Source organism: Pseudophryne corroboree, chromosome 9 (assembly GCF_028390025.1).
Source record: "Pseudophryne corroboree isolate aPseCor3 chromosome 9, aPseCor3.hap2, whole genome shotgun sequence".
NCBI classification, from domain to species: domain Eukaryota; kingdom Metazoa; phylum Chordata; class Amphibia; order Anura; family Myobatrachidae; genus Pseudophryne; species Pseudophryne corroboree.
The window spans coordinates 467,712,770-467,738,912 of NC_086452.1; the positions used below are offsets into that span (position 1 = coordinate 467,712,770).

At 46.5% G+C, this 26,143-nt stretch overlaps 1 protein-coding gene across 4 annotated transcripts in view; it reads left to right on the forward strand.

Moving 5' to 3' along the window:
• Positions 1-20,985: 20,985 nt before the first annotated feature.
• The window catches only part of LOC134958617 (inter-alpha-trypsin inhibitor heavy chain H3-like), a 167,777-nt gene continuing 162,619 nt past the window's right edge, over positions 20,986-26,143 (forward strand). For all 4 annotated transcript variants that reach the window (XM_063941325.1, XM_063941326.1, XM_063941327.1 and 1 more), the window contains exon 1: positions 20,986-21,253. In XM_063941325.1, the coding sequence (XP_063797395.1) occupies positions 21,173-21,253 (81 nt within the window). In that variant the 5' untranslated portion in view covers positions 20,986-21,172. The remainder of the gene's footprint in view (positions 21,254-26,143) is intronic.

Genomic DNA, 26,143 nt, shown 5'->3' on the forward strand with positions numbered 1-26,143 from the left:
TAGAGGGCGCTGTGGAGTAAGTCATAGCACAGTGTAGCAATGAGCTTCTAATAGAGGGTGCTGTTGAGTTAGTAATAGCACAGTGTAGCGATAAGCTTCTAATAGAGGGTGCTGTGGAGTAAGTAATAGCACAGTGTAGCAATGAGCTTCTAATAGAGGTTGCTGTGGAGTAATAAATAGCACAGTGTAGCAATGAGCTTCCAATAGAGGGTGCTGTGGAGTAAGTCATAGCATGGTGTAGCAATGAGCTTCTAATAGAGGACGCTGTGGAGTAAGTAATAGCACGGTGTAGCAATGAGCTTCTAATAGAGGGCGCTGTGGAGTAAGTCATAGCACGGTGTAGCAATGAGCTTCTAATAGAGGGCGCTGTGGAGTAATTAATAGCACAGTGTAGCAATGAGCTTCCAATAGAGGGCGCTGTGGAGTAAGTCACAGCACAGTGTAGCAATGAGCTTCTAATAGAGGGCGCTGTGGAGTAAGTAATAGCACAGTGTAGCAATGAGCTTCTAATAGAGGGCGCTGTGGAGTAAGTCATAGCACGGTGTAGCAATGAGCTTCTAATAGAGGGTGCTATGGAGTAAGTAATAGCACAGTGTAGCAATGAGCTTCTAATAGAGCGCGCTGTGGAGTAAGTCATAGCACGGTGTAGAAATAAGCTTCTAATAGAGGACGCTGTGGAGTAAGTCATAGCACGGTGTGGCAATAAGCTTCTAATAGAGGGAGCTGTGGAGTAAGTCATAGCACAGTGTAGCAATGAGCTTCTAATAGAGGGTGCTGTGGAGTAAGTCATAGCACAGTGTAGCAATGAGCTTCTAATAGAGGGTGCTGTGGAGTAAGTAATAGCACAGTGTAGTAATGAGCTTCTAATAGAGGTTGCTGTGGAGTAATGAATAGCACAGTGTAGAAATGAGCTTCTAATAGAGGGCGCTGTGGAGTAAGTCATAGCACAGTGTAGCAATGAGCTTCTAATAGAGGGCGCTGTGGAGTAATTAATAGCACAGTGTAGCAATGAGCTTCTAATAGAGGGAGCTGTGGAGTAATCAATAGCACAGTGTAGCAATAAGATTCTAATAGAGGGCACTGTGGAGTAAGTCACAGCACAGTGTAGCAATGAGCTTCTAAAAGAGGGCACTGTGGAGTAAGTCATAGCACAGTGTAGCAATGAGCTTCCAATAGAGGGTGCTGTGGAGTAAGTAATAGCACAGTGTAGCAATGAGCTTCTAATAGAGGGAGCTGTGGAGTAAGTCATAGCACAGTGTAGCAATGAGCTTCTAATAGAGGGCGCTGTGGAGTAAGTCATAGCACGGTGTAGCAATGAGCTTCTAATAGAGGGTGCTGTGGAGTAAGTCATAGCACAGTGTAGCAATGAGCTTCTAATAGAGGGTGCTGTGGAGTAATTAATAGCACAGTGTAGCAATGAGCTTCTAATAGAGGGCGCTGTGGAGTAATTAATAGCACAGTGTAGAAATGAGCTTCTAATAGAGGGAGCTGTGGAGTAAGTCATAGCACAGTGTAGAAATGATCTTCTAATAGAGGGCGCTGTGGAGTAAGTAATAGCACAGTGTAGCAATGAGCTTCTAATAGAGGGCGCTGTGGAGTAAGTAATAGCACAGTGTTGCAATGAGCTTCTAATAGAGGGCGCTGTGGAGTAAGTAATAGCACAGTGTAGAAATGAGCTTCTAATAGAGGGCGCTGTGGAGTAAGTCATAGCACCGTGTAGCAATGAGCTTCTAATAGAGGGTGCTATGGAGTAAGTAATAGCACGGTGTAGCAATGAGCTTCTAATAGAGGGCGCTGTGGAGTAAGTCATAGCACAGTGTAGCAATGAGCTTCTAATAGAGGGCGCTGTGGAGTAAGTAATAGCACAGTGTAGCAATGAGCTTCTAATAGAGGGCGCTGTGGAGTAAGTCATAGCACAGTGTAGCAATGAGCTTCTAATAGAGGGCGCTGTGGAGTAATTAATAGCACAGTGTAGCAATGAGCTTCTAATAGAGGGAGCTGTGGAGTAATTAATAGCACAGTGTAGCAATGAGCTTCTAATAGAGGGAGCTGTGGAGTAAGTAATAGCACAGTGTAGCAATGAGCTTCCAATAGAGGGCGCTGTGGAGTAAGTCACAGCACAGTGTAGCAATGAGCTTCTAAAAGAGGGCACTGTGGAGTAAGTCATAGCACAGTGTAGCAATGAGCTTCCAATAGAGGGTGCTGTGGAGTAAGTAATAGCACAGTGTAGCAATGAGCTTCTAATAGAGGGAGCTGTGGAGTAAGTCATAGCACAGTGTAGCAATGAGCTTTTAATAGAGGGCGCTGTGGAGTAAGTCATAGCACAGTGTAGCAATGAGCTCCTAATAGAGGGAGCTGTGGAGTAAGTCATAGCACAGTGTAGCAAAGAGCTTCTAATAGAGGGTGCTGTGGAGTGAGTAATGGCACAGTGTAGCAATGAGCTTCTAATAGAGGGCGCTGTGGAGTAAGTCATAGCACAGTGTAGCAATGAGCTTCTAATAGAGGGTGCTGTGGAGTAAGTCATAGCACAGTGCAGCAATGAGCTTCTAATAGAGGGCGCTGTGGAGTAAGTCATAGCACAGTGTAGCAATGAGCTTCTAATAGAGGGCGCTGTGGAGTTAGTCATAGCACAGTGTAGCAATGAGCTTCTAATAGAGGGCACTGTGGAGTAAGTAATAGCACAGTGTAGCAATGGGCTACTAATAGAGGGCGCTGTGGAGTAAGTCATAGCACAGTGTAGCAATGAGCTTCTAATAGAGGGTGCTGTTGAGTTAGTAATAGCACAGTGTAGCGATAAGCTTCTAATAGAGGGTGCTGTGGAGTAAGTAATAGCACAGTGTAGCAATGAGCTTCTAATAGAGGGAGCTGTGGAGTAAGTCATAGCACAGTGTAGCAATGAGCTTTTAATAGAGGGCGCTGTGGAGTAAGTCATAGCACAGTGTAGCAATGAGCTCCTAATAGAGGGAGCTGTGGAGTAAGTCATAGCACAGTGTAGAAAAGAGCTTCTAATAGAGGGTGCTGTGGAGTGAGTAATGGCACAGTGTAGCAATGAGCTTCTAATAGAGGGCGCTGTGGAGTAAGTCATAGCACAGTGTAGCAATGAGCTTCTAATAGAGGGTGCTGTGGAGTAAGTCATAGCACAGTGCAGCAATGAGCTTCTAATAGAGGGCGCTGTGGAGTAAGTCATAGCACAGTGTAGCAATGAGCTTCTAATAGAGGGCGCTGTGGAGTTAGTCATAGCACAGTGTAGCAATGAGCTTCTAATAGAGGGCACTGTGGAGTAAGTAATAGCACAGTGTAGCAATGGGCTACTAATAGAGGGCGCTGTGGAGTAAGTCATAGCACAGTGTAGCAATGAGCTTCTAATAGAGGGTGCTGTTGAGTTAGTAATAGCACAGTGTAGCGATAAGCTTCTAATAGAGGGTGCTGTGGAGTAAGTAATAGCACAGTGTAGCAATGAGCTTCTAATAGAGGTTGCTGTGGAGTAATAAATAGCACAGTGTAGCAATGAGCTTCCAATAGAGGGTGCTGTGGAGTAAGTCATAGCATGGTGTAGCAATGAGCTTCTAATAGAGGACGCTGTGGAGTAAGTAATAGCACGGTGTAGCAATGAGCTTCTAATAGAGGGCGCTGTGGAGTAAGTCATAGCACGGTGTAGCAATGAGCTTCTAATAGAGGGCGCTGTGGAGTAATTAATAGCACAGTGTAGCAATGAGCTTCCAATAGAGGGCGCTGTGGAGTAAGTCACAGCACAGTGTAGCAATGAGCTTCTAATAGAGGGCGCTGTGGAGTAAGTAATAGCACAGTGTAGCAATGAGCTTCTAATAGAGGGCGCTGTGGAGTAAGTCATAGCACGGTGTAGCAATGAGCTTCTAATAGAGGGTGCTATGGAGTAAGTAATAGCACGGTGTAGCAATGAGCTTCTAATAGAGCGCGCTGTGGAGTAAGTCATAGCACGGTGTAGAAATAAGCTTCTAATAGAGGACGCTGTGGAGTAAGTCATAGCACGGTGTGGCAATAAGCTTCTAATAGAGGGAGCTGTGGAGTAAGTCATAGCACAGTGTAGCAATGAGCTTCTAATAGAGGGTGCTGTGGAGTAAGTCATAGCACAGTGTAGCAATGAGCTTCTAATAGAGGGTGCTGTGGAGTAAGTAATAGCACAGTGTAGTAATGAGCTTCTAATAGAGGTTGCTGTGGAGTAATGAATAGCACAGTGTAGAAATGAGCTTCTAATAGAGGGCGCTGTGGAGTAAGTCATAGCATGGTGTAGCAATGAGCTTCTAATAGAGGGCGCTGTGGAGTAATTAATAGCACAGTGTAGCAATGAGCTTCTAATAGAGGGAGCTGTGGAGTAATCAATAGCACAGTGTAGCAATAAGCTTCTAATAGAGGGCGCTGTGGAGTAAGTCACAGCACAGTGTAGCAATGAGCTTCTAAAAGAGGGCACTGCGGAGTAAGTCATAGCACAGTGTAGCAATGAGCTTCCAATAGAGGGTGCTGTGGAGTAAGTAATAGCACAGTGTAGCAATGAGCTTCTAATAGAGGGAGCTGTGGAGTAAGTCATAGCACAGTGTAGCAATGAGCTTCTAATAGAGGGCGCTGTGGAGTAAGTCATAGCACAGTGTAGCAATGAGCTCCTAATAGAGGGAGCTGTGGAGTAAGTCATAGCACAGTGTAGCAATGAGCTTCTAATAGAGGGTGCTGTGGAGTGAGTAATGGCACAGTGTAGCAATGAGCTTCTAATAGAGGGCGCTGTGGAGTAAGTCATAGCACAGTGTAGCAATGAGCTTCTAATAGAGGGTGCTGTGGAGTAAGTCATAGCACAGTGCAGCAATGAGCTTCTAATAGAGGGCGCTGTGGAGTAAGTCATAGCACAGTGTAGCAATGAGCTTCTAATAGAGGGCGCTGTGGAGTTAGTCATAACACAGTGTAGCAATGAGCTTCTAATAGAGGGCACTGTGGAGTAAGTAATAGCACAGTGTAGCAATGGGCTACTAATAGAGGGCGCTGTGGAGTAAGTCATAGCACAGTGTAGCAATGAGCTTCTAATAGAGGGCGCTGTGGAGTAAGTCATAGCACGGTGTAGCAATGAGCTTCTAATAGAGGGCGCTGTGGAGTAATTAATAGCACAGTGTAGCAATGAGCTTCTAATAGAGGGCGCTGTGGAGTAAGTCATAGCACGGTATAGCAATGAGCTTCTAATAGAGGTTGCTGTGGAGTAATGAATAGCACAGTGTAGCGATAAGCTTCTAATAGAGGGTGCTGTGGAGTAAGTAATAGCACAGTGTAGCAATGAGCTTCTAATAGAGGTTGCTGTGGAGTAATAAATAGCACAGTGTAGCAATGAGCTGCTAATAGAGGGTGCTGTGGAGTAAGTCATAGCATGGTGTAGCAATGAGCTTCTAATAGAGGACGCTGTGGAGTAAGTAATAGCATGGTGAAGCAATGAGCTTCTAATAGAGGGCACTGTGGAGTAAGTCATAGCACGGTGTAGCAATGAGCTTCTAATAGAGGGCGCTGTGGAGTAATTAATAGCACAGTGTAGCAATGAGCTTCTAATAGAGGGCGCTGTGTAGTAAGTCATAGTACGGTATAGCAATGAGCTTCTAATAGAGGGTGCTGTGGAGTAATTAATAGCGCAGTGTAGCAATGAGCTTCTAATAGAGGGCGCTGTGGAGTAAGTCATAGCACAGTGTAGCAATGAGCTGCTAATAGAGGGCGCTGTGGAGTAAGTCATAGCACAGTGTAGCAATGAGCTTCTAATAGAGGGCGCTGTGGAGTAAGTCATAGCACAGTGTAGCAATGATCTTCTAATAGAGGGCGCTGTGGAGTAATTCATAGCACAGTGTAGCAATGAGCTTCTAATAGAGGGTGCTGTGGAGTAATTAATAGCACAGTGTAGCAATGAGCTTGTAGTAGAGGGCGCTGTGGAGTAATTAATAGCACAGTGTAGCAATGAGCTTCTAATAGAGGGAGCTGTGGAGTAAGTCATAGCACAGTGTAGCAATGAGCTTCTAATAGAGGGCGCTGTGGAGTAAGTAATAGCACAGTGTAGCAATGAGCTTCTAATAGAGGGCGCTGTGGAGTAAGTCATAGCACGGTGTAGATGAGCTTCTAATAGAGGGCGCTGTGGAGTAAGTCATAGCACAGTGTAGCAATGAGCTTCTAATAGAGGTTGCTGTGGAGTAAGTCATAGCACAGTGTAGCAATGAGCTTCTAATAGAGGGCACTGTGGAGTAAGTCATAGCACGGTGTAGCAATGAGCTTCTAATAGAGGGCGCATTGGAGTTATTAATAGCACAGTGTAGCAATGAGCTTCTAATAGAGGGTGCTGTGGAGTAAGTCATAGCACAGTGTAGCAATGAGCTTCTTATAGAGGGCGCTGTGGAGTAATTAATAGCACAGTGTAGCAATGAGCTTCTAATAGAGGGCACTGTGGAGTAAGTCATAGCACAGTGTAGCAATGAGCTTCTAATAGAGGGTGCTGTGGAGTAAGTCATAGCACAGTGCAGCAATGAGCTTCTAATAGAGGGCGCTGTGGAGTAAGTCATAGCACAGTGTAGCAATGAGCTTCTAATAGAGGGCGCTGTGGAGTTAGTCATAGCACAGTGTAGCAATGAGCTTCTAATAGAGGGCACTGTGGAGTAAGTAATAGCACAGTGTAGCAATGGGCTACTAATAGAGGGCGCTGTGGAGTAAGTCATAGCACAGTGTAGCAATGAGCTTCTAATAGAGGGTGCTGTTGAGTTAGTAATAGCACAGTGTAGCGATAAGCTTCTAATAGAGGGTGCTGTGGAGTAAGTAATAGCACAGTGTAGCAATGAGCTTCTAATAGAGGTTGCTGTGGAGTAATAAATAGCACAGTGTAGCAATGAGCTTCCAATAGAGGGTGCTGTGGAGTAAGTCATAGCACAGTGTAGCAATGAGCTTCTTATAGAGGGCGCTGTGGAGTTATTAATAGCACAGTGTAGCAATGAGCTTCTAATAGAGGGCACTGTGGAGTAAGTCATAGCACAGTGTAGCAATGAGCTTCTTATAGAGGGCGCTGTGGAGTTATTAATAGCACAGTGTAGCAATGAGCTTCTAATAGAGGGCACTGTGGAGTAAGTCATAGCATGGTGTAGCAATGAGCTTCTAATAGAGGGCGCTGTGGAGTAAGTCATAGCACGGTGTAGCAATGAGCTTCTAATAGAGGGCGCTGTGGAGTAAGTCATAGCACGGTGTAGCAATAAGCTTCGAATAGAGGGCGCTGTGGAGTAATTAATAGCACAGTGTAGCAATGAGCTTCCCTTAGAGGGTGCTGTGGAGTAAGTCATAGCATGGTTTAGTAATGAGCTTCTAATAGAGGGCGCTGTGGAGTAATTAATAGCACAGTGTAGAAATGACCTTCTAATAGAGGGCGCTGTGGAGTAAGTCATAGCACGGTGTAGCAATGAGCTTCTAATAGAGTGTGCTGTGGAGTAATTAATAGCACAGTGTAGCAATGAGCTTCTAATAGAGGGTGCTGTGGAGTAAGTCATAGCACGGTGTAGCAATGAGCTTCTAATAGAGGGTGCTGTGGAGTAAGTCAAAGCACAGTGTAGCAATGAGCTTCTAATAGAGGGTGCTGTGGAGTAATTAATAGCACAGTGTAGCAATGAGCTTCTAATAGAGGGCGCTGTGGAGTAATTAATAGCACAGTGTAGCAATGAGCTTCTAATAGAGGGAGCTGTGGAGTAAGTCATAGCACAGTGTAGAAATGATCTTTTAATAGAGGGCGCTGTGGAGTAAGTAATAGCACAGTGTAGCAATGAGCTTCTAATAGAGGGTGCTGTGGAGTAAGTAATAGCACAGTGTAGCAATGTGCTTCTAATAGAGGGCGCTGTGGAGTAAGTAATAGCACAGTGTAGCAATAAGCTTCTAATAGAGGTTGCTGTGGAGTAAGTCATAGCACAGTGTAGCAATGAGCTTCTAATAGAGGGCACTGTGGAGTAAGTCATAGCACAGTGTAGCAATGAGCTTCTAATAGAGGGCACTGTGGAGTAAGTAATAGCACAGTGTAGCAATGGGCTACTAATAGAGGGCGCTGTGGAGTAAGTCATAGCACAGTGTAGCAATGAGCTTCTAATAGAGGGTGCTGTTGAGTTAGTAATAGCACAGTGTAGCGATAAGCTTCTAATAGAGGGTGCTGTGGAGTAAGTAATAGCACAGTGTAGCAATGAGCTTCTAATAGAGGTTGCTGTGGAGTAATAAATAGCACAGTGTAGCAATGAGCTTCCAATAGAGGGTGCTGTGGAGTAAGTCATAGCATGGTGTAGCAATGAGCTTCTAATAGAGGACGCTGTGGAGTAAGTAATAGCACAGTGTAGCAATGAGCTTCTAATAGAGGGCGCTGTGGAGTAAGTCATAGCACGGTGTAGCAATGAGCTTCTAATAGAGGGCGCTGTGGAGTAATTAATAGCACAGTGTAGCAATGAGCTTCCAATAGAGGGCGCTGTGGAGTAAGTCACAGCACAGTGTAGCAATGAGCTTCTAATAGAGGGCGCTGTGGAGTAAGTAATAGCACAGTGTAGCAATGAGCTTCTAATAGAGGGCGCTGTGGAGTAAGTCATAGCACGGTGTAGCAATGAGCTTCTAATAGAGGGTGCTATGGAGTAAGTAATAGCACGGTGTAGCAATGAGCTTCTAATAGAGCGCGCTGTGGAGTAAGTCATAGCACGGTGTAGAAATAAGCTTCTAATAGAGGACGCTGTGGAGTAAGTCATAGCACGGTGTGGCAATAAGCTTCTAATAGAGGGAGCTGTGGAGTAAGTCATAGCACAGTGTAGCAATGAGCTTCTAATAGAGGGTGCTGTGGAGTAAGTCATAGCACAGTGTAGCAATGAGCTTCTAATAGAGGGTGCTGTGGAGTAAGTAATAGCACAGTGTAGTAATGAGCTTCTAATAGAGGTTGCTGTGGAGTAATGAATAGCACAGTGTAGAAATGAGCTTCTAATAGAGGGCGCTGTGGAGTAAGTCATAGCACAGTGTAGCAATGAGCTTCTAATAGAGGGCGCTGTGGAGTAATTAATAGCACAGTGTAGCAATGAGCTTCTAATAGAGGGAGCTGTGGAGTAATCAATAGCACAGTGTAGCAATAAGCTTCTAATAGAGGGCGCTGTGGAGTAAGTCACAGCACAGTGTAGCAATGAGCTTCTAAAAGAGGGCACTGCGGAGTAAGTCATAGCACAGTGTAGCAATGAGCTTCCAATAGAGGGTGCTGTGGAGTAAGTAATAGCACAGTGTAGCAATGAGCTTCTAATAGAGGGAGCTGTGGAGTAAGTCATAGCACAGTGTAGCAATGAGCTTCTAATAGAGGGCGCTGTGGAGTAAGTCATAGCACAGTGTAGCAATGAGCTCCTAATAGAGGGAGCTGTGGAGTAAGTCATAGCACAGTGTAGCAATGAGCTTCTAATAGAGGGTGCTGTGGAGTGAGTAATGGCACAGTGTAGCAATGAGCTTCTAATAGAGGGCGCTGTGGAGTAAGTCATAGCACAGTGTAGCAATGAGCTTCTAATAGAGGGTGCTGTGGAGTAAGTCATAGCACAGTGCAGCAATGAGCTTCTAATAGAGGGCGCTGTGGAGTAAGTCATAGCACAGTGTAGCAATGAGCTTCTAATAGAGGGCGCTGTGGAGTTAGTCATAACACAGTGTAGCAATGAGCTTCTAATAGAGGGCACTGTGGAGTAAGTAATAGCACAGTGTAGCAATGGGCTACTAATAGAGGGCGCTGTGGAGTAAGTCATAGCACAGTGTAGCAATGAGCTTCTAATAGAGGGCGCTGTGGAGTAAGTCATAGCACGGTGTAGCAATGAGCTTCTAATAGAGGGCGCTGTGGAGTAATTAATAGCACAGTGTAGCAATGAGCTTCTAATAGAGGGCGCTGTGGAGTAAGTCATAGCACGGTATAGCAATGAGCTTCTAATAGAGGTTGCTGTGGAGTAATGAATAGCACAGTGTAGCGATAAGCTTCTAATAGAGGGTGCTGTGGAGTAAGTAATAGCACAGTGTAGCAATGAGCTTCTAATAGAGGTTGCTGTGGAGTAATAAATAGCACAGTGTAGCAATGAGCTTCTAATAGAGGGTGCTGTGGAGTAAGTCATAGCATGGTGTAGCAATGAGCTTCTAATAGAGGACGCTGTGGAGTAAGTAATAGCATGGTGAAGCAATGAGCTTCTAATAGAGGGCACTGTGGAGTAAGTCATAGCACGGTGTAGCAATGAGCTTCTAATAGAGGGCGCTGTGGAGTAATTAATAGCACAGTGTAGCAATGAGCTTCTAATAGAGGGCGCTGTGTAGTAAGTCATAGTACGGTATAGCAATGAGCTTCTAATAGAGGGTGCTGTGGAGTAATTAATAGCGCAGTGTAGCAATGAGCTTCTAATAGAGGGCGCTGTGGAGTAAGTCATAGCACAGTGTAGCAATGAGCTGCTAATAGAGGGCGCTGTGGAGTAAGTCATAGCACAGTGTAGCAATGAGCTTCTAATAGAGGGCGCTGTGGAGTAAGTCATAGCACAGTGTAGCAATGATCTTCTAATAGAGGGCGCTGTGGAGTAATTAATAGCACAGTGTAGCAATGAGCTTCTAATAGAGGGCGCTGTGGAGTAATTAATAGCACAGTGTAGCAATGAGCTTCTAATAGAGGGAGCTGTGGAGTAAGTCATAGCACAGTGTAGCAATGAGCTTCTAATAGAGGGCGCTGTGGAGTAAGTAATAGCACAGTGTAGCAATGAGCTTCTAATAGAGGGCGCTGTGGAGTAAGTCATAGCACGGTGTAGATGAGCTTCTAATAGAGGGCGCTGTGGAGTAAGTCATAGCACAGTGTAGCAATGAGCTTCTAATAGAGGTTGCTGTGGAGTAAGTCATAGCACAGTGTAGCAATGAGCTTCTAATAGAGGGCACTGTGGAGTAAGTCATAGCACGGTGTAGCAATGAGCTTCTAATAGAGGGCGCATTGGAGTTATTAATAGCACAGTGTAGCAATGAGCTTCTAATAGAGGGTGCTGTGGAGTAAGTCATAGCACAGTGTAGCAATGAGCTTCTTATAGAGGGCGCTGTGGAGTAATTAATAGCACAGTGTAGCAATGAGCTTCTAATAGAGGGCACTGTGGAGTAAGTCATAGCACGGTGTAGCAATGAGCTTCTAATAGAGGGCGCATTGGAGTTATTAATAGCACAGTGTAGCAATGAGCTTCTAATAGAGGGTGCTGTGGAGTAAGTCATAGCACAGTGTAGCAATGAGCTTCTTATAGAGGGCGCTGTGGAGTTATTAATAGCACAGTGTAGCAATGAGCTTCTAATAGAGGGCACTGTGGAGTAAGTCATAGCATGGTGTAGCAATGAGCTTCTAATAGAGGGCGCTGTGGAGTAAGTCATAGCACGGTGTAGCAATGAGCTTCTAATAGAGGGCGCTGTGGAGTAAGTCATAGCACGGTGTAGCAATAAGCTTCGAATAGAGGGCGCTGTGGAGTAATTAATAGCACAGTGTAGCAATGAGCTTCCCTTAGAGGGTGCTGTGGAGTAAGTCATAGCATGGTTTAGTAATGAGCTTCTAATAGAGGGCGCTGTGGAGTAATTAATAGCACAGTGTAGAAATGACCTTCTAATAGAGGGCGCTGTGGAGTAAGTCATAGCACGGTGTAGCAATGAGCTTCTAATAGAGTGTGCTGTGGAGTAATTAATAGCACAGTGTAGCAATGAGCTTCTAATAGAGGGAGCTGTGGAGTAAGTCATAGCACAGTGTAGCAATGAGCTTCTAATAGAGGGCGCTGTGGAGTAAGTCATAGCACAGTGTAGCAATGAGCTCCTAATAGAGGGAGCTGTGGAGTAAGTCATAGCACAGTGTAGCAATGAGCTTCTAATAGAGGGTGCTGTGGAGTGAGTAATGGCACAGTGTAGCAATGAGCTTCTAATAGAGGGCGCTGTGGAGTAAGTCATAGCACAGTGTAGCAATGAGCTTCTAATAGAGGGTGCTGTGGAGTAAGTCATAGCACAGTGCAGCAATGAGCTTCTAATAGAGGGCGCTGTGGAGTAAGTCATAGCACAGTGTAGCAATGAGCTTCTAATAGAGGGCGCTGTGGAGTTAGTCATAACACAGTGTAGCAATGAGCTTCTAATAGAGGGCACTGTGGAGTAAGTAATAGCACAGTGTAGCAATGGGCTACTAATAGAGGGCGCTGTGGAGTAAGTCATAGCACAGTGTAGCAATGAGCTTCTAATAGAGGGCGCTGTGGAGTAAGTCATAGCACGGTGTAGCAATGAGCTTCTAATAGAGGGCGCTGTGGAGTAATTAATAGCACAGTGTAGCAATGAGCTTCTAATAGAGGGCGCTGTGGAGTAAGTCATAGCACGGTATAGCAATGAGCTTCTAATAGAGGTTGCTGTGGAGTAATGAATAGCACAGTGTAGCGATAAGCTTCTAATAGAGGGTGCTGTGGAGTAAGTAATAGCACAGTGTAGCAATGAGCTTCTAATAGAGGTTGCTGTGGAGTAATAAATAGCACAGTGTAGCAATGAGCTTCTAATAGAGGGTGCTGTGGAGTAAGTCATAGCATGGTGTAGCAATGAGCTTCTAATAGAGGACGCTGTGGAGTAAGTAATAGCATGGTGAAGCAATGAGCTTCTAATAGAGGGCACTGTGGAGTAAGTCATAGCACGGTGTAGCAATGAGCTTCTAATAGAGGGCGCTGTGGAGTAATTAATAGCACAGTGTAGCAATGAGCTTCTAATAGAGGGCGCTGTGTAGTAAGTCATAGTACGGTATAGCAATGAGCTTCTAATAGAGGGTGCTGTGGAGTAATTAATAGCGCAGTGTAGCAATGAGCTTCTAATAGAGGGCGCTGTGGAGTAAGTCATAGCACAGTGTAGCAATGAGCTGCTAATAGAGGGCGCTGTGGAGTAAGTCATAGCACAGTGTAGCAATGAGCTTCTAATAGAGGGCGCTGTGGAGTAAGTCATAGCACAGTGTAGCAATGATCTTCTAATAGAGGGCGCTGTGGAGTAATTCATAGCACAGTGTAGCAATGAGCTTCTAATAGAGGGTGCTGTGGAGTAATTAATAGCACAGTGTAGCAATGAGCTTCTAATAGAGGGCGCTGTGGAGTAATTAATAGCACAGTGTAGCAATGAGCTTCTAATAGAGGGAGCTGTGGAGTAAGTCATAGCACAGTGTAGCAATGAGCTTCTAATAGAGGGCGCTGTGGAGTAAGTAATAGCACAGTGTAGCAATGAGCTTCTAATAGAGGGCGCTGTGGAGTAAGTCATAGCACGGTGTAGATGAGCTTCTAATAGAGGGCGCTGTGGAGTAAGTCATAGCACAGTGTAGCAATGAGCTTCTAATAGAGGTTGCTGTGGAGTAAGTCATAGCACAGTGTAGCAATGAGCTTCTAATAGAGGGCACTGTGGAGTAAGTCATAGCACGGTGTAGCAATGAGCTTCTAATAGAGGGCGCATTGGAGTTATTAATAGCACAGTGTAGCAATGAGCTTCTAATAGAGGGTGCTGTGGAGTAAGTCATAGCACAGTGTAGCAATGAGCTTCTTATAGAGGGCGCTGTGGAGTAATTAATAGCACAGTGTAGCAATGAGCTTCTAATAGAGGGCACTGTGGAGTAAGTCATAGCACGGTGTAGCAATGAGCTTCTAATAGAGGGCGCATTGGAGTTATTAATAGCACAGTGTAGCAATGAGCTTCTAATAGAGGGTGCTGTGGAGTAAGTCATAGCACAGTGTAGCAATGAGCTTCTTATAGAGGGCGCTGTGGAGTTATTAATAGCACAGTGTAGCAATGAGCTTCTAATAGAGGGCACTGTGGAGTAAGTCATAGCATGGTGTAGCAATGAGCTTCTAATAGAGGGCGCTGTGGAGTAAGTCATAGCACGGTGTAGCAATGAGCTTCTAATAGAGGGCGCTGTGGAGTAAGTCATAGCACGGTGTAGCAATAAGCTTCGAATAGAGGGCGCTGTGGAGTAATTAATAGCACAGTGTAGCAATGAGCTTCCCTTAGAGGGTGCTGTGGAGTAAGTCATAGCATGGTTTAGTAATGAGCTTCTAATAGAGGGCGCTGTGGAGTAATTAATAGCACAGTGTAGAAATGACCTTCTAATAGAGGGCGCTGTGGAGTAAGTCATAGCACGGTGTAGCAATGAGCTTCTAATAGAGTGTGCTGTGGAGTAATTAATAGCACAGTGTAGCAATGAGCTTCTAATAGAGGGTGCTGTGGAGTAAGTCATAGCACGGTGTAGCAATGAGCTTCTAATAGAGGGTGCTGTGGAGTAAGTCAAAGCACAGTGTAGCAATGAGCTTCTAATAGAGGGTGCTGTGGAGTAATTAATAGCACAGTGTAGCAATGAGCTTCTAATAGAGGGCGCTGTGGAGTAATTAATAGCACAGTGTAGCAATGAGCTTCTAATAGAGGGAGCTGTGGAGTAAGTCATAGCACAGTGTAGAAATGATCTTTTAATAGAGGGCGCTGTGGAGTAAGTAATAGCACAGTGTAGCAATGAGCTTCTAATAGAGGGTGCTGTGGAGTAAGTAATAGCACAGTGTAGCAATGTGCTTCTAATAGAGGGCGCTGTGGAGTAAGTAATAGCACAGTGTAGCAATGAGCTTCTAATAGAGGGCGCTGTGGAGTAAGTCATAGCACGGTGTAGCAATGAGCTTCTAATAGAGGGTGCTATGGAGTAAGTAATAGCATGGTGTAGCAATGAGCTTCTAATAGAGCGCGCTGTGGAGTAAGTCATAGCACAGTGTAGAAATAAGCTTCTAATAGAGGACGCTGTGGAGTAAGTCATAGCACGGTGTGGCAATAAGCTTCTAATAGAGGGCGCTGTGGAGTAAGTCATAGCACAGTGTAGCAATGAGCTTCTAATAGAGGGTGCTGTGGAGTAAGTCATAGCACAGTGTAGCAACGAGCTTCTAATAGAGGGTGCTGTGGAGTAAGTCATAGCACAGTGTAGCAATGAGCTTCTAATAGAGGGCGCTGTGGAGTAAGTCATAGCACGGTGTGCAAATAAGCTTCTAATAGAGGGCGCTGTGGAGTAAGTCATAGCACAGTGTAGCAATGAGCTTCTAATAGAGGGTGCTGTGGAGTAAGTCATAGCACAGTGTAGCAATGAGCTTCTAATAGAGGGTGCTGAGGAGTAATTCATAGCACAGTGTAGCAATGAGCTTCTAATAGAGGGCGCTGTGGAGTAAGTCATAGCACTTTTTAGAAATGAGCTTCTAATAGAGGGTGCTGTGGAGTAAGTAATAGCACAGTGTAGTAATGAGCTTCTAATAGAGGTTGCTGTGGAGTAATGAATAGCTCAGTGTAGCAATGAGCTTCTAATAGAGGGCGCTGTGGAGTAAGTCATAGCACAGTGTAGCAATGAGCTTCTAATAGAGGGCGCTGTGGAGTAATTAATAGCACAGTGTAGCAATGAGCTTCTAATAGAGGGAGCTGTGGAGTAATTAATAGCACAGTGTAGCAATGAGCTTCTAATAGAGGGAGCTGTGGAGTAAGTAATAGCACAGTGTAGCAATGAGCTTCCAATAGAGGGCGCTGTGGAGTAAGTCACAGCACAGTGTAGCAATGAGCTTCTAAAAGAGGGCACTGTGGAGTAAGTCATAGCACAGTGTAGCAATGAGCTTCCAATAGAGGGTGCTGTGGAGTAAGTAATAGCACAGTGTAGCAATGAGCTTCTAATAGAGGGAGCTGTGGAGTAAGTCATAGCACAGTGTAGCAATGAGCTTCTAATAGAGGGCGCTGTGGAGTAAGTCATAGCACAGTGTAGAAATGAGCTCCTAATAGAGGGAGCTGTGGAGTAAGTCATAGCACAGTGTAGCAATGAGCTTCTAATAGAGGGTGCTGTGGAGTGAGTAACGGCACAGTGTAGCAATGAGCTTCTAATAGAGGGCGCTGTGGAGTAAGTCATAGCACAGTGTAGCAATGAGCTTCTAATAGAGGGTGCTGTGGAGTAAGTCATAGTACAGTGCAGCAATGAGCTTCTAATAGAGGGCGCTGTGGAGTAAGTCATAGCACAGTGTAGCAATGAGCTTCTAATAGAGGGCGCTGTGGAGTTAGTCATAGCACAGTGTAGCAATGAGCTTCTAATAGAGGGCACTGTGGAGTAAGTAATAGCACAGTGTAGCAATGGGCTACTAATAGAGGGCGCTGTGGAGTAAGTCATAGCACAGTGTAGCAATGAGCTTCTAATAGAGGGTGCTGTGGAGTTAGTAATAGCACAGTGTAGCAATGAGCTTCTAATAGAGGTTGCTGTGGAGTAATAAATAGCACAGTGTAGCAATGAGCTTCTAATAGAGGGTGCTGTGGAGTAAGTAATAGCACGGTGTAGCAATGAGCTTCTAATAGAGGGCGCTGTGGAGTAAGTCATAGCACGGTGTAGCAATGAGCTTCTAATAGAGGGCGCTGTGGAGTAATTAATAGCACAGTGTAGCAATGAGCTTCTAATAGAGGGCGCTGTGTAGTAAGTCATAGCACGGTATAGCAATGAGCTTCTAATAGAGGGTGCTGTGGAGTAATTAATAGCGCAGTGTAGCAATGAGCTTCTAATAGAGGGCGCTGTGGGGTAAGTCATAGCACAGTGTAGCAATGAGCTGCTAACAGAGGGCGCTGTGGAGTAAGTCATAGCACAGTGTAGCAATGAGCTTCTAATAGAGGGCGCTGTGGAGTAAGTCATAGCACAGTGTAGCAATGATCTTCTAATAGAGGGCGCTATGGAGTAAGTCATAGCACAGTGTAGCAATGAGCTTCTAATAGAGGGTGCTGTGGAGTAATTAATAGCACAGTGTAGCAATGAGCTTCTAATAGAGGGCGCTGTGGAGTAATTAATAGCACAGTGTAGCAATGAGCTTCTAATAGAGGGAGCTGTGGAGTAAGTCATAGCACAGTGTAGCAATGAGCTTCTAATAGAGGGCGCTGTGGAGTAAGTAATAGCACAGTGTAGCAATGAGCTTCTAATAGAGGGCGCTGTGGAGTAAGTCATAGCACGGTGTAGCAATGAGCTTCTAATAGAGGGCGCTGTGGAGTAAGTCATAGCACAGTGTAGCAATAAGCTTCTAATAGAGGTTGCTGTGGAGTAAGTCATAGCACAGTGTAGCAATGAGCTTCTAATAGAGGGCACTGTGGAGTAAGTCATAGCACGGTGTAGCAATGAGCTTCTAATAGAGGGCGCATTGGAGTTATTAATAGCACAGTGTAGCAATGAGCTTCTAATAGAGGGTGCTGTGGAGTAAGTCATAGCACAGTGTAGCAATGAGCTTCTTATAGAGGGCGCTGTGGAGTAATTAATAGCACAGTGTAGCAATGAGCTTCTAATAGAGGGCACTGTGGAGTAAGTCATAGCACGGTGTAGCAATGAGCTTCTAATAGAGGGCGCATTGGAGTTATTAATAGCACAGTGTAGCAATGAGCTTCTAATAGAGGGTGCTGTGGAGTAAGTCATAGCACAGTGTAGCAATGAGCTTCTTATAGAGGGCGCTGTGGAGTAATGAATAGCACAGTGTAGCAATGAGCTTCTAATAGAGGGCACTGTGGAGTAAGTTATAGCATGGTGTAGCAATGAGCTTCTAATAGAGGGCGCTGTGGAGTAAGTCATAGCACGGTGTAGCAATGAGCTTCTAATAGAGGGCGCTGTGGAGTAAGTCATAGCACGGTGTAGCAATAAGCTTCGAATAGAGGGCGCTGTGGAGTGATTAATAGCACAGTGTAGCAATGAGCTTCCCTTAGAGGGTGCTGTGGAGTAAGTCATAGCACGGTTTAGTAATGAGCTTCTAATAGAGGGCGCTGTGGAGTAATTAATAGCACAGTGTAGAAATGACCTTCTAATAGAGGGCGCTGTGGAGTAAGTCATAGCACGGTGTAGCAATGAGCTTCTAATAGAGTGTGCTGTGGAGTAATTAATAGCACAGTGTAGCAATGAGCTTCTAATAGAGGGCGCTGTGGAGTAAGTCATAGCACGGTGTAGCAATGAGCTTCTAATAGAGGGTGCTGTGGAGTAAGTCATAGCACAGTGTAGCAATGAGCTTCTAATAGAGGGTGCTGTGGAGTAATTAATAGCACAGTGTAGCAATGAGCTTCTAATAGAGGGCGCTGTGGAGTAATTAACAGCACAGTGTAGCAATGAGCTTCTAATAGAGGGAGCTGTGGAGTAAGTCATAGCATAGTGTAGCAATGAGCTTCTAATAGAGGGCGCTGTGGAGTATGTAATAGCACAGTGTAGCAATGAGCTTCTAATAGAGGGCGCTGTGGAGTAAGTCATAGCACGGTGTAGCAATGAGCTTCTAATAGAGGGCGGTGTGGAGTAAGTCATAGCACAGTGTAGCAATGAGCTTCTAATAGAGGTTGCTGTGGAGTAAGTCATAGCACAGTGTAGCAATGAGCTTCTAATAGAGGGCACTGTGGAGTAAGTCATAGCACGGTGTAGCAATGAGCTTCTAATAGAGGGCGCATTGGAGTTATTAATAGCACAGTGTAGCAATGAGCTTCTAATAGAGGGTGCTGTGGAGTAAGTCATAGCACAGTGTAGAAATGAGCTTCTTATAGAGGGCGCTGTGGAGTAATTAATAGCACAGTGTAGCAATGAGCTTCTAATAGAGGGCACTGTGGAGTAAGTCATAGCACGGTGTAGCAATGAGCTTCTAATAGAGGGCGCATTGGAGTTATTAATAGCACAGTGTAGCAATGAGCTTCTAATAGAGGGTGCTGTGGAGTAAGTCATAGCACAGTGTAGCAATGAGCTTCTTATTGAGGGCGCTGTGGAGTAATGAATAGCACAGTGTAGCAATGAGCTTCTAATAGAGGGCACTGTGGAGTAAGTCATAGCATGGTGTAGCAATGAGCTTCTAATAGAGGGCGCTGTGGAGTAAGTCATAGCACAGTGTAGCAATGAGCTTCTAATAGAGGGCGCTGTGGAGTATGTCATAGCACGGTGTAGCAATAAGCTTCGAATAGAGGGCGCTGTGGAGTAATTAATAGCACAGTGTAGCAATGAGCTTCCCTTAGAGGGTGCTGTGGAGTAAGTCATAGCACGGTTTAGTAATGAGCTTCTAATAGAGGGCGCTGTGGAGTAATTAATAGCACAGTGTAGAAATGACCTTCTAATAGAGGGCGCTGTGGAGTAAGTCATAGCACGGTGTAGCAATGAGCTTCTAATAGAGTGTGCTGTGGAGTAATTAATAGCACAGTGTAGCAATGAGCTTCTAATAGAGGGCGCTGTGGAGTAAGTCATAGCACGGTGTAGCAATGAGCTTCTAATAGAGGGTGCTGTGGAGTAAGTCATAGCACAGTGTAGCAATGAGCTTCTAATAGAGGGTGCTGTGGAGTAATTAATAGCACAGTGTAGCAATGAGCTTCTAATAGAGGGCGCTGTGGAGTAATTAATAGCACAGTGTAGCAATGAGCTTCTAATAGAGGGAGCTGTGGAGTAAGTCATAGCACAGTGTAGAAATGATCTTCTAATAGAGGGCGCTGTGGAGTAAGTAATAGCACAGTGTAGCAATGAGCTTCTAATAGAGGGTGCTGTGGAGTAAGTAATAGCACAGTGTAGCAATGTGCTTCTAATAGAGGGCGCTGTGGAGTAAGTAATAGCACAGTGTAGCAATGAGCTTCTAATAGAGGGCGCTGTGGAGTAAGTCATAGCACGGTGTAGCAATGAGCTTCTAATAGAGGGTGCTATGGAGTAAGTAATAGCACGGTGTAGCAATGAGCTTCTAATAGAGCGCGCTGTGGAGTAAGTCATAGCACGGTGTAGAAATAAGCTTCTAATAGAGGACGCTGTGGAGTAAGTCATTGCACGGTGTGGCAATAAGCTTCTAATAGAGGGCGCTGTGGAGTAAGTCATAGCACAGTGTAGCAATGAGCTTCTAATAGAGGGTGCTGTGGAGTAAGTCATAGCACAGTGTAGCAATGAGCTTCTAATAGAGGGCGCTGTGGAGTAAGTCATAGCACAGTGTAGCAATGAGCTTCTAATAGAGGGTGCTGTGGAGTAAGTCATAGCACAGTGTAGCAATGAGCTTCTAATAGAGGGTGCTGTGGAGTAAGTAATAGCACAGTGTAGTAATGAGCTTCTAATAGAGGGCGCTGTGGAGTAAGTCATAGCACAGTGTAGCAGTGAGCTTCCAATAGAGGGAGCTGTGGAGTAAGTCATAGCACAGTGTAGCAATGAGCTTCTAATAGAGGGAGCTGTGGAGTAAGTCATAGCACAGTGTAGCAATGAGCTTCTAATAGAGGGCGCTGTGGAGTAAGTCATAGCACAGTGTAGCAATGAGCTTCTAATAGAGGGAGCTGTGGATTAAGTCATAGCACAGTGTAGCAATGAGCTTCTAATAGAGGGCGCTGTGGAGTAAGTCATAGCACAGTGTAGCAATGAGCTTCTAATAGAGGGCGCTGTGGAGTAAGTCATAGCACAGTGTAGTAATGAGCTTCTAATAGAGGGCGCTGTGGAGTAAGTCATAGCACAGTGTAGCAATGAGCTTGCAATAGAGGGAGCTGTGGAGTAAGTCATAGCACAGTGTAGCAATGAGCTTCTAATAGAGGGCGCTGTGGAGTAATTAATAGCACGGTGTAGCAATAAGCTTCCAATAGAGGGCGCTGTGGAGTTGAACTGATGTCAGCATTCAGTGGGACATAGAGCAAATGACCCAATCCTGGCACACTCATGGTGCTGCAGCTCAAACAGTCTAGGGATAAATGTCACTTTGTGTTTTCCTTGCAATTGAAGTGGTAAAGGGAAGCATGGGGTTTCACACAACCCTATCCCTTAAGGCTCTCTGGTAAAGTGGCAGGCAGCCCCAAATAAATTACACGTGTCCCTCTCCTTGTACATAGAGTCCTGCTGCGATCTTTCCCCAGGGGGGCTGTGACGTTGAGAGCTGGCAGGGTGCTCACTGTTGGCCTGAGTGCCCAGAGGCGGGGGCTGTCTGGGGTGAGGTAGAGTAGCTGTATTATCTGCTGCTGCAGCCAGCTCCTGCCGGTCACTTCTCACTGCTGCTTTGCAGGGTGACAGCCTTCTCTCAGTGCCCAGTCTCTCCCAGCGCAGCGTGCCTCCGGACTTCCGCACACTGCTTAGCAACCAGATGAAAAGGGTTTTAATCCTCACAGTGTCTGTCTGCAGCTGGTTTAAACTAGCAGAAGGGGTACCCTACACTTCCACACCATGGCTGCCATCAGGTGTTTGTGTGTTACTGCCGCTGCTGTGTTCCTAACCCTGTGTACCCCACGCTGTCAGGGTGCTGAGGTAGGTGTATGATGTCCTGGTCTGCATTTCATTATTATTAAGGACCAAAGGGCTATTTTTGATTGAAAAAGCAGTCTTTATTTGGCATAAAGTAGCAAAAAACATACGTGTACATTGACAAACATAAGCACCGTGTCGCAGCACGCCAAAACACAGTACAGATGCAGACGGTATAGTGCAGTCGAAGAACTACGGCACAGGCCTGAGCCTACACTATAGTTCTCGGACTGCACTATGCATTTAAACTATACAATAACACAACAGTTAATAAGGCTATGGGTGTGGAGGGTAGGGGGGTGAGGGAGGGTGAATCACATGCCCGAAGCTTTATTGAAAGACAGACACATATAAGGGGAGGGGCAATAAATAGAAAGACATCAACAAAACAACAGACATTGTGAGTGAGGGGGAAGGGGCCACGGTCCCAAAGTCTCATTATTCAGTTCAAACAAGGGGAGAGGGGCAGAAAAAGGGGTTTTTTAGTCCTCTTCTTCCTGAGGGCTGTCCATGATGGAATGGTCTCTGAGCAAGCTGTGAACCAGCCTGCAACAGTCCTGGATGGACATCCTCTCCCTCCGCAGAATGAGGCGGTTCCTGGCTAGCCACGAAGCGTCCTTAACACAGTTCATGAGGCGCCAGGCTTCCTGGATCGCCCCCACGGTGTGGGTGCCAGGGAATAGTCCGTAGAGTACCGAATGGTACGTGAGGCAGTTCCTTGGCACACAGTCTTTCAGTTCGTTTTCCAGGGCATCCAACAACAACTGGGCCCAGGCACAGTCCCAAAACAGGTGCATAGATGTTTCCTCATGTATGATGCACCTGGGGCAATGTCTGTACCTGCACAGGTTCCGGGAGTGCATGAATGACCTGAGGGGCAAACCCCCTTGGATGGCCATCCACGACAGGTCTTTGTGTCTGTTTGTGAGCCTTTTGGAGGCCACATTCTCCCAGACCTGTTTGGCAGTCGCTGAAGGGAGCCCCGGAATCGGCTCCAAATCGTCTTTAGCTCTGATGAGCTTGTAGATGGTCTTCGATTTCCATGAGTCAGGCTTAACTCCCTCCAGTTGGTGTTCCCTCACGAACTTGGACACGTCCAGGTAGTACCACGGAGTGTTCCAGTTGTAAGGGATGGAGCTGTCCCATTTGTCCCAGCCGAGGTTCCTCCAAAGAGGCAGGAGGAAGAAACGGGACATGGAGTTTCCTGCAGAGTCGTTAAGGTTCTCGCACAAAGGGGGTCATTCCGAGTTGGTCGCTCGTTAAAAATCTTCGCATCGCAGCGATTTTCCGCTTAATGCGCAATGTCCGCACTGCGACTGCGCCAAGTAAATTTGCTATGCAGTTAGGAATTTTACTCACGGCTTTTTCATCGTTCTGGCGATCGTAATGTGATTGACAGGAAATGGGTGTTACTGGGCGGAAACAGGCCGTTTTATGGGCGTATGGGAAAAAACGCTACCGTTTCCGGAAAAAACGCGGGAGTGGCCGGAGAAACGGAGGAGTGTCTGGGCGAACGCTGGGTGTGTTTGTGACGTCAAACCAGGAACGACAAGCACTGAACTGATCGCAGATGCCGAGTAAGTCTAGAGCTACTCAGAAACTGCTACGAGGTGTGTATTCGCAATATTGCGATTACATCGTTCGCTATGTTAAGATGCTAAGATTCACTCCCAGTAGGCGGCGGCTTAGCATGAGCAAATCTGCTAAAATCCGCTTGCGAGCGAACAACTCGGAATGACCCCCAAAGTCCTGCGGATGCAGTTACACACAAAGAAGGCTCGCAGCATGTTGGGGATATCGGGTATTCCCTTTCCGCCTTTGAGGTGCTCCTTGTACATAACTGATCGCTTTACTCTGTCCATCTTGGAGCCCCAGATGAAGTGAAACACTGCCCTTGTGATGGCCCTGCAGACCGCGACCAGTGGTGGCCAGGCCTGCGCGGTGTACTGCAGAACGGGAAGTATCTCGTTGCGCAGCACAAGTGATTTCCCCTCGATGGTAAGTTCTCTGAGGCTCCACAATCCGATCTTTTGACGAACAGTCGCCAGTCTCTCTTCCCAACATCTCAGGGCTGCACCCTCGCCGCCGAACCAGACTCCCAGAATCTTGATGAAGTCGGGCTTGATGGCAAAAGGAAATGGTGCAGAGGATGACAGGTGCCACTTTCCGAAGAGCATAGCCTCTGACTTCCCGCAGTTGACTTTAGCCCCTGAGGCTCGGCCGAAGTTCTCGCAGGTCTGGACGAGTGCTGTCACCGAACGATGATCCGCGCAGAAGACAGTGACGTCATCCATGTACAGCGAACACTTGGCCTCTCGTCGGTCACGACCCGGTGCGGCAATCCCTCTGATCTCTGGATTCCGTCTGATGCATACAGCCATAAGCTCTATAACACAAACAAAAAGAAGAGGTGAAAGAGGGCAGCCTTGTCTGACCCCAGACAAAACAGAAAAGGGGTCAGTCTTCCAGCCGTTCACCAGCACCGAGCTGTGGATGTCAAGGTACATCAGGTTAACATACGTACAAAACATTTTACCGAGGCCAAATTTATACAGAACCCTGCCCATCAACTCATGTGAGACACGATCAAAGGCCTTCTCCTGGTCAAGACTGACCAGGGCCGCGTGAACGTTCCGATCCTTGATGTAATGGACCGTGTCTCTGAGGAGGGCGAGGCTGTCTGCAATCCTGCGACCAGGAATGCCGCAGGTCTGGTCCGGGTGAATGATCTGTCCGATGACAGCCTTCAGCCTGTTGGCGAGCACCTTGGCGAGGATCTTGTAGTCCACGTTTAAGAGAGAGATGGGCCTCCAATTTTTCAGCTCACATCTCTCCCCCTTACGCTTATACAAGATCGTGATCATTCCCTCCCTCAGCGATGGGGGCATTTTGCCCTCCACCACCATCTCCCCATACAGCTCGAGCAGGTCCGGTCCAATGAGGTCCCACAGCGCTACATAGAGCTCTGCTGGGAGACCATCACTGCCCGGGGTCCTGCCCTGCCTAAAGGATCTGGCGGCAGAGTGCAACTCCTCCAGCGCCAAGGGAGCATCCAGGGCGGCTTTACCTGCAGGATCAATGGTGTTAGTGATACCTGACAGGAACTTATCGGCCTCCTCGCTGTCTGTAGTCTTAGGGGAGTAGAGGTCGCTGCAATAGTCTCGGACGACTTTCATCACGCCCTCCTTCCCCTGTCTGGGAATGCCGGTCTCATCTCGCAGCTCAGTCAGGGGCGTGTGGCAAGAGTGGAGTTTCCTGAAAAAGAAAGAATTACATTTCTCATCCTTCTCCAGGTTCTCCACCTTGGAACGGAAGACGATACATCTGGATTCCTCCTCAAAGTGCCTTTTCAGGCCCCCTTTGGTCTCATCCAGCTCGTCTCTCACGTCCCAGCCGCACCGTTGGAGGTCCAGCAGGGACTGCAGTTGTCTTTGCAGTCTCTTGAAGTTCCTCTTTCGGTCGCACGCCTGTTGTCTGCCTTTCACCTGAAAGAAACTGCGAATGTTAGCCTTGACATATTCCCACCAGTCACTCATACAATCAAAATAACATTTGTCATTTTTCCATGTGATGTAGGCATCCTTCAGCTCCGCCAGCACATCCTCTCTTTCCAGTAGGGCACAATTCAACTTCCAGGAGCCTGGGCCAGGTGGAAAACCGCTGCCCAGGACTCCTTGGAAGAGAATGGCCCTGTGGTCTGAGAAGAAGCAGGGGACCATAGAATGCCTCGTCTGTTTCATTGCTCTAGAGGTAAACACAAAGTCAATGCGGGAACGCACTGAGCCATCGGGGCGGCTCCATGTATAATTCACGGAGCCGGACCCCATGGAGCCCATGGCGTCCCGCAGTGATGCTTCGGTCATTTCTATAAGCAGTTTAGACGTCACGTCCAGCTTGGTAGAGTTGCTGGTGCTGCGTCCATCCTCCTCCATGGTGCAGTTGAAGTCTCCTGCCATCACTACCGCCCTAATGGTTGCGAGCTGCGGTCGCAGGGTCTGGAAAAGCTCCAAACGCTCATTCTTGAAAGGGGGGGCGTACACGCAGATAAGCCTGATAGGCTCACCTGCCCAGGAGCCGTCTACGCAGGGCCGTCTTTTCGTATGGGCTCAATGGGCTCTTGCCCAAGGGCCCCAGGAGTATAAGGGCCCTAGGCTGATAGCTGAGGGTCCCCTCTTTCCAGGGGTACCACATTTTTGAAAATCGGCCATAGGGAACCAGAGATATCCGACTTCAAAGCAGTGGTCCCCATCCAAGCCTGTTAATTGCTCTTGCCAGCCAGATATCTCGGGCTCTGTATGATTTAGAGTTTTTCTGAGGGTACATTTCAAAAGCTGGGACTCTCCACTTGTGGTGGACACTGGCAGCTTGTCTCTACTATGTCCAGAACCAGAGATATCAGCCTTCAAGCAGCTGGTCCCTGCTCCAGCTCCACACGCCTGGGATGCAGTTTTATATTTTCATTGGTGGATTGCTCTGGCTCCTGAACTCTGATCCCCAAGTCCTCAGAACCTCCTGACAGGTGAGACTTTCTCATTTTTATCCCATTCAAATCTAAGAAATCATTTTCCAGGAACTTGAGATATCTACAGTCATGCAAGCTGCTCTCTCACCAGAAAATGATGAATATTAAGCCCACTCCGCTATCCACACCTCCCCTGTGTATTAAACACTCCCTGCCACCCTGGAGGTTATGTACCGGACCCCTTCATTCAGCCCAATGCCACCTTCTACAGTTTAGTGTTCTCCATCCTGCCCCATCTGTGCAGTAAAGGAGTAATTAGCAGATTACTGCTCCAGGTTCTACATGCTGAGCGGAAGATAGAACCCCCCTACCCCCGCAGGACATCAAAGCTGCGGCTGATAGCCCCCCCACCCCCCCCTTGAGGATGGGTA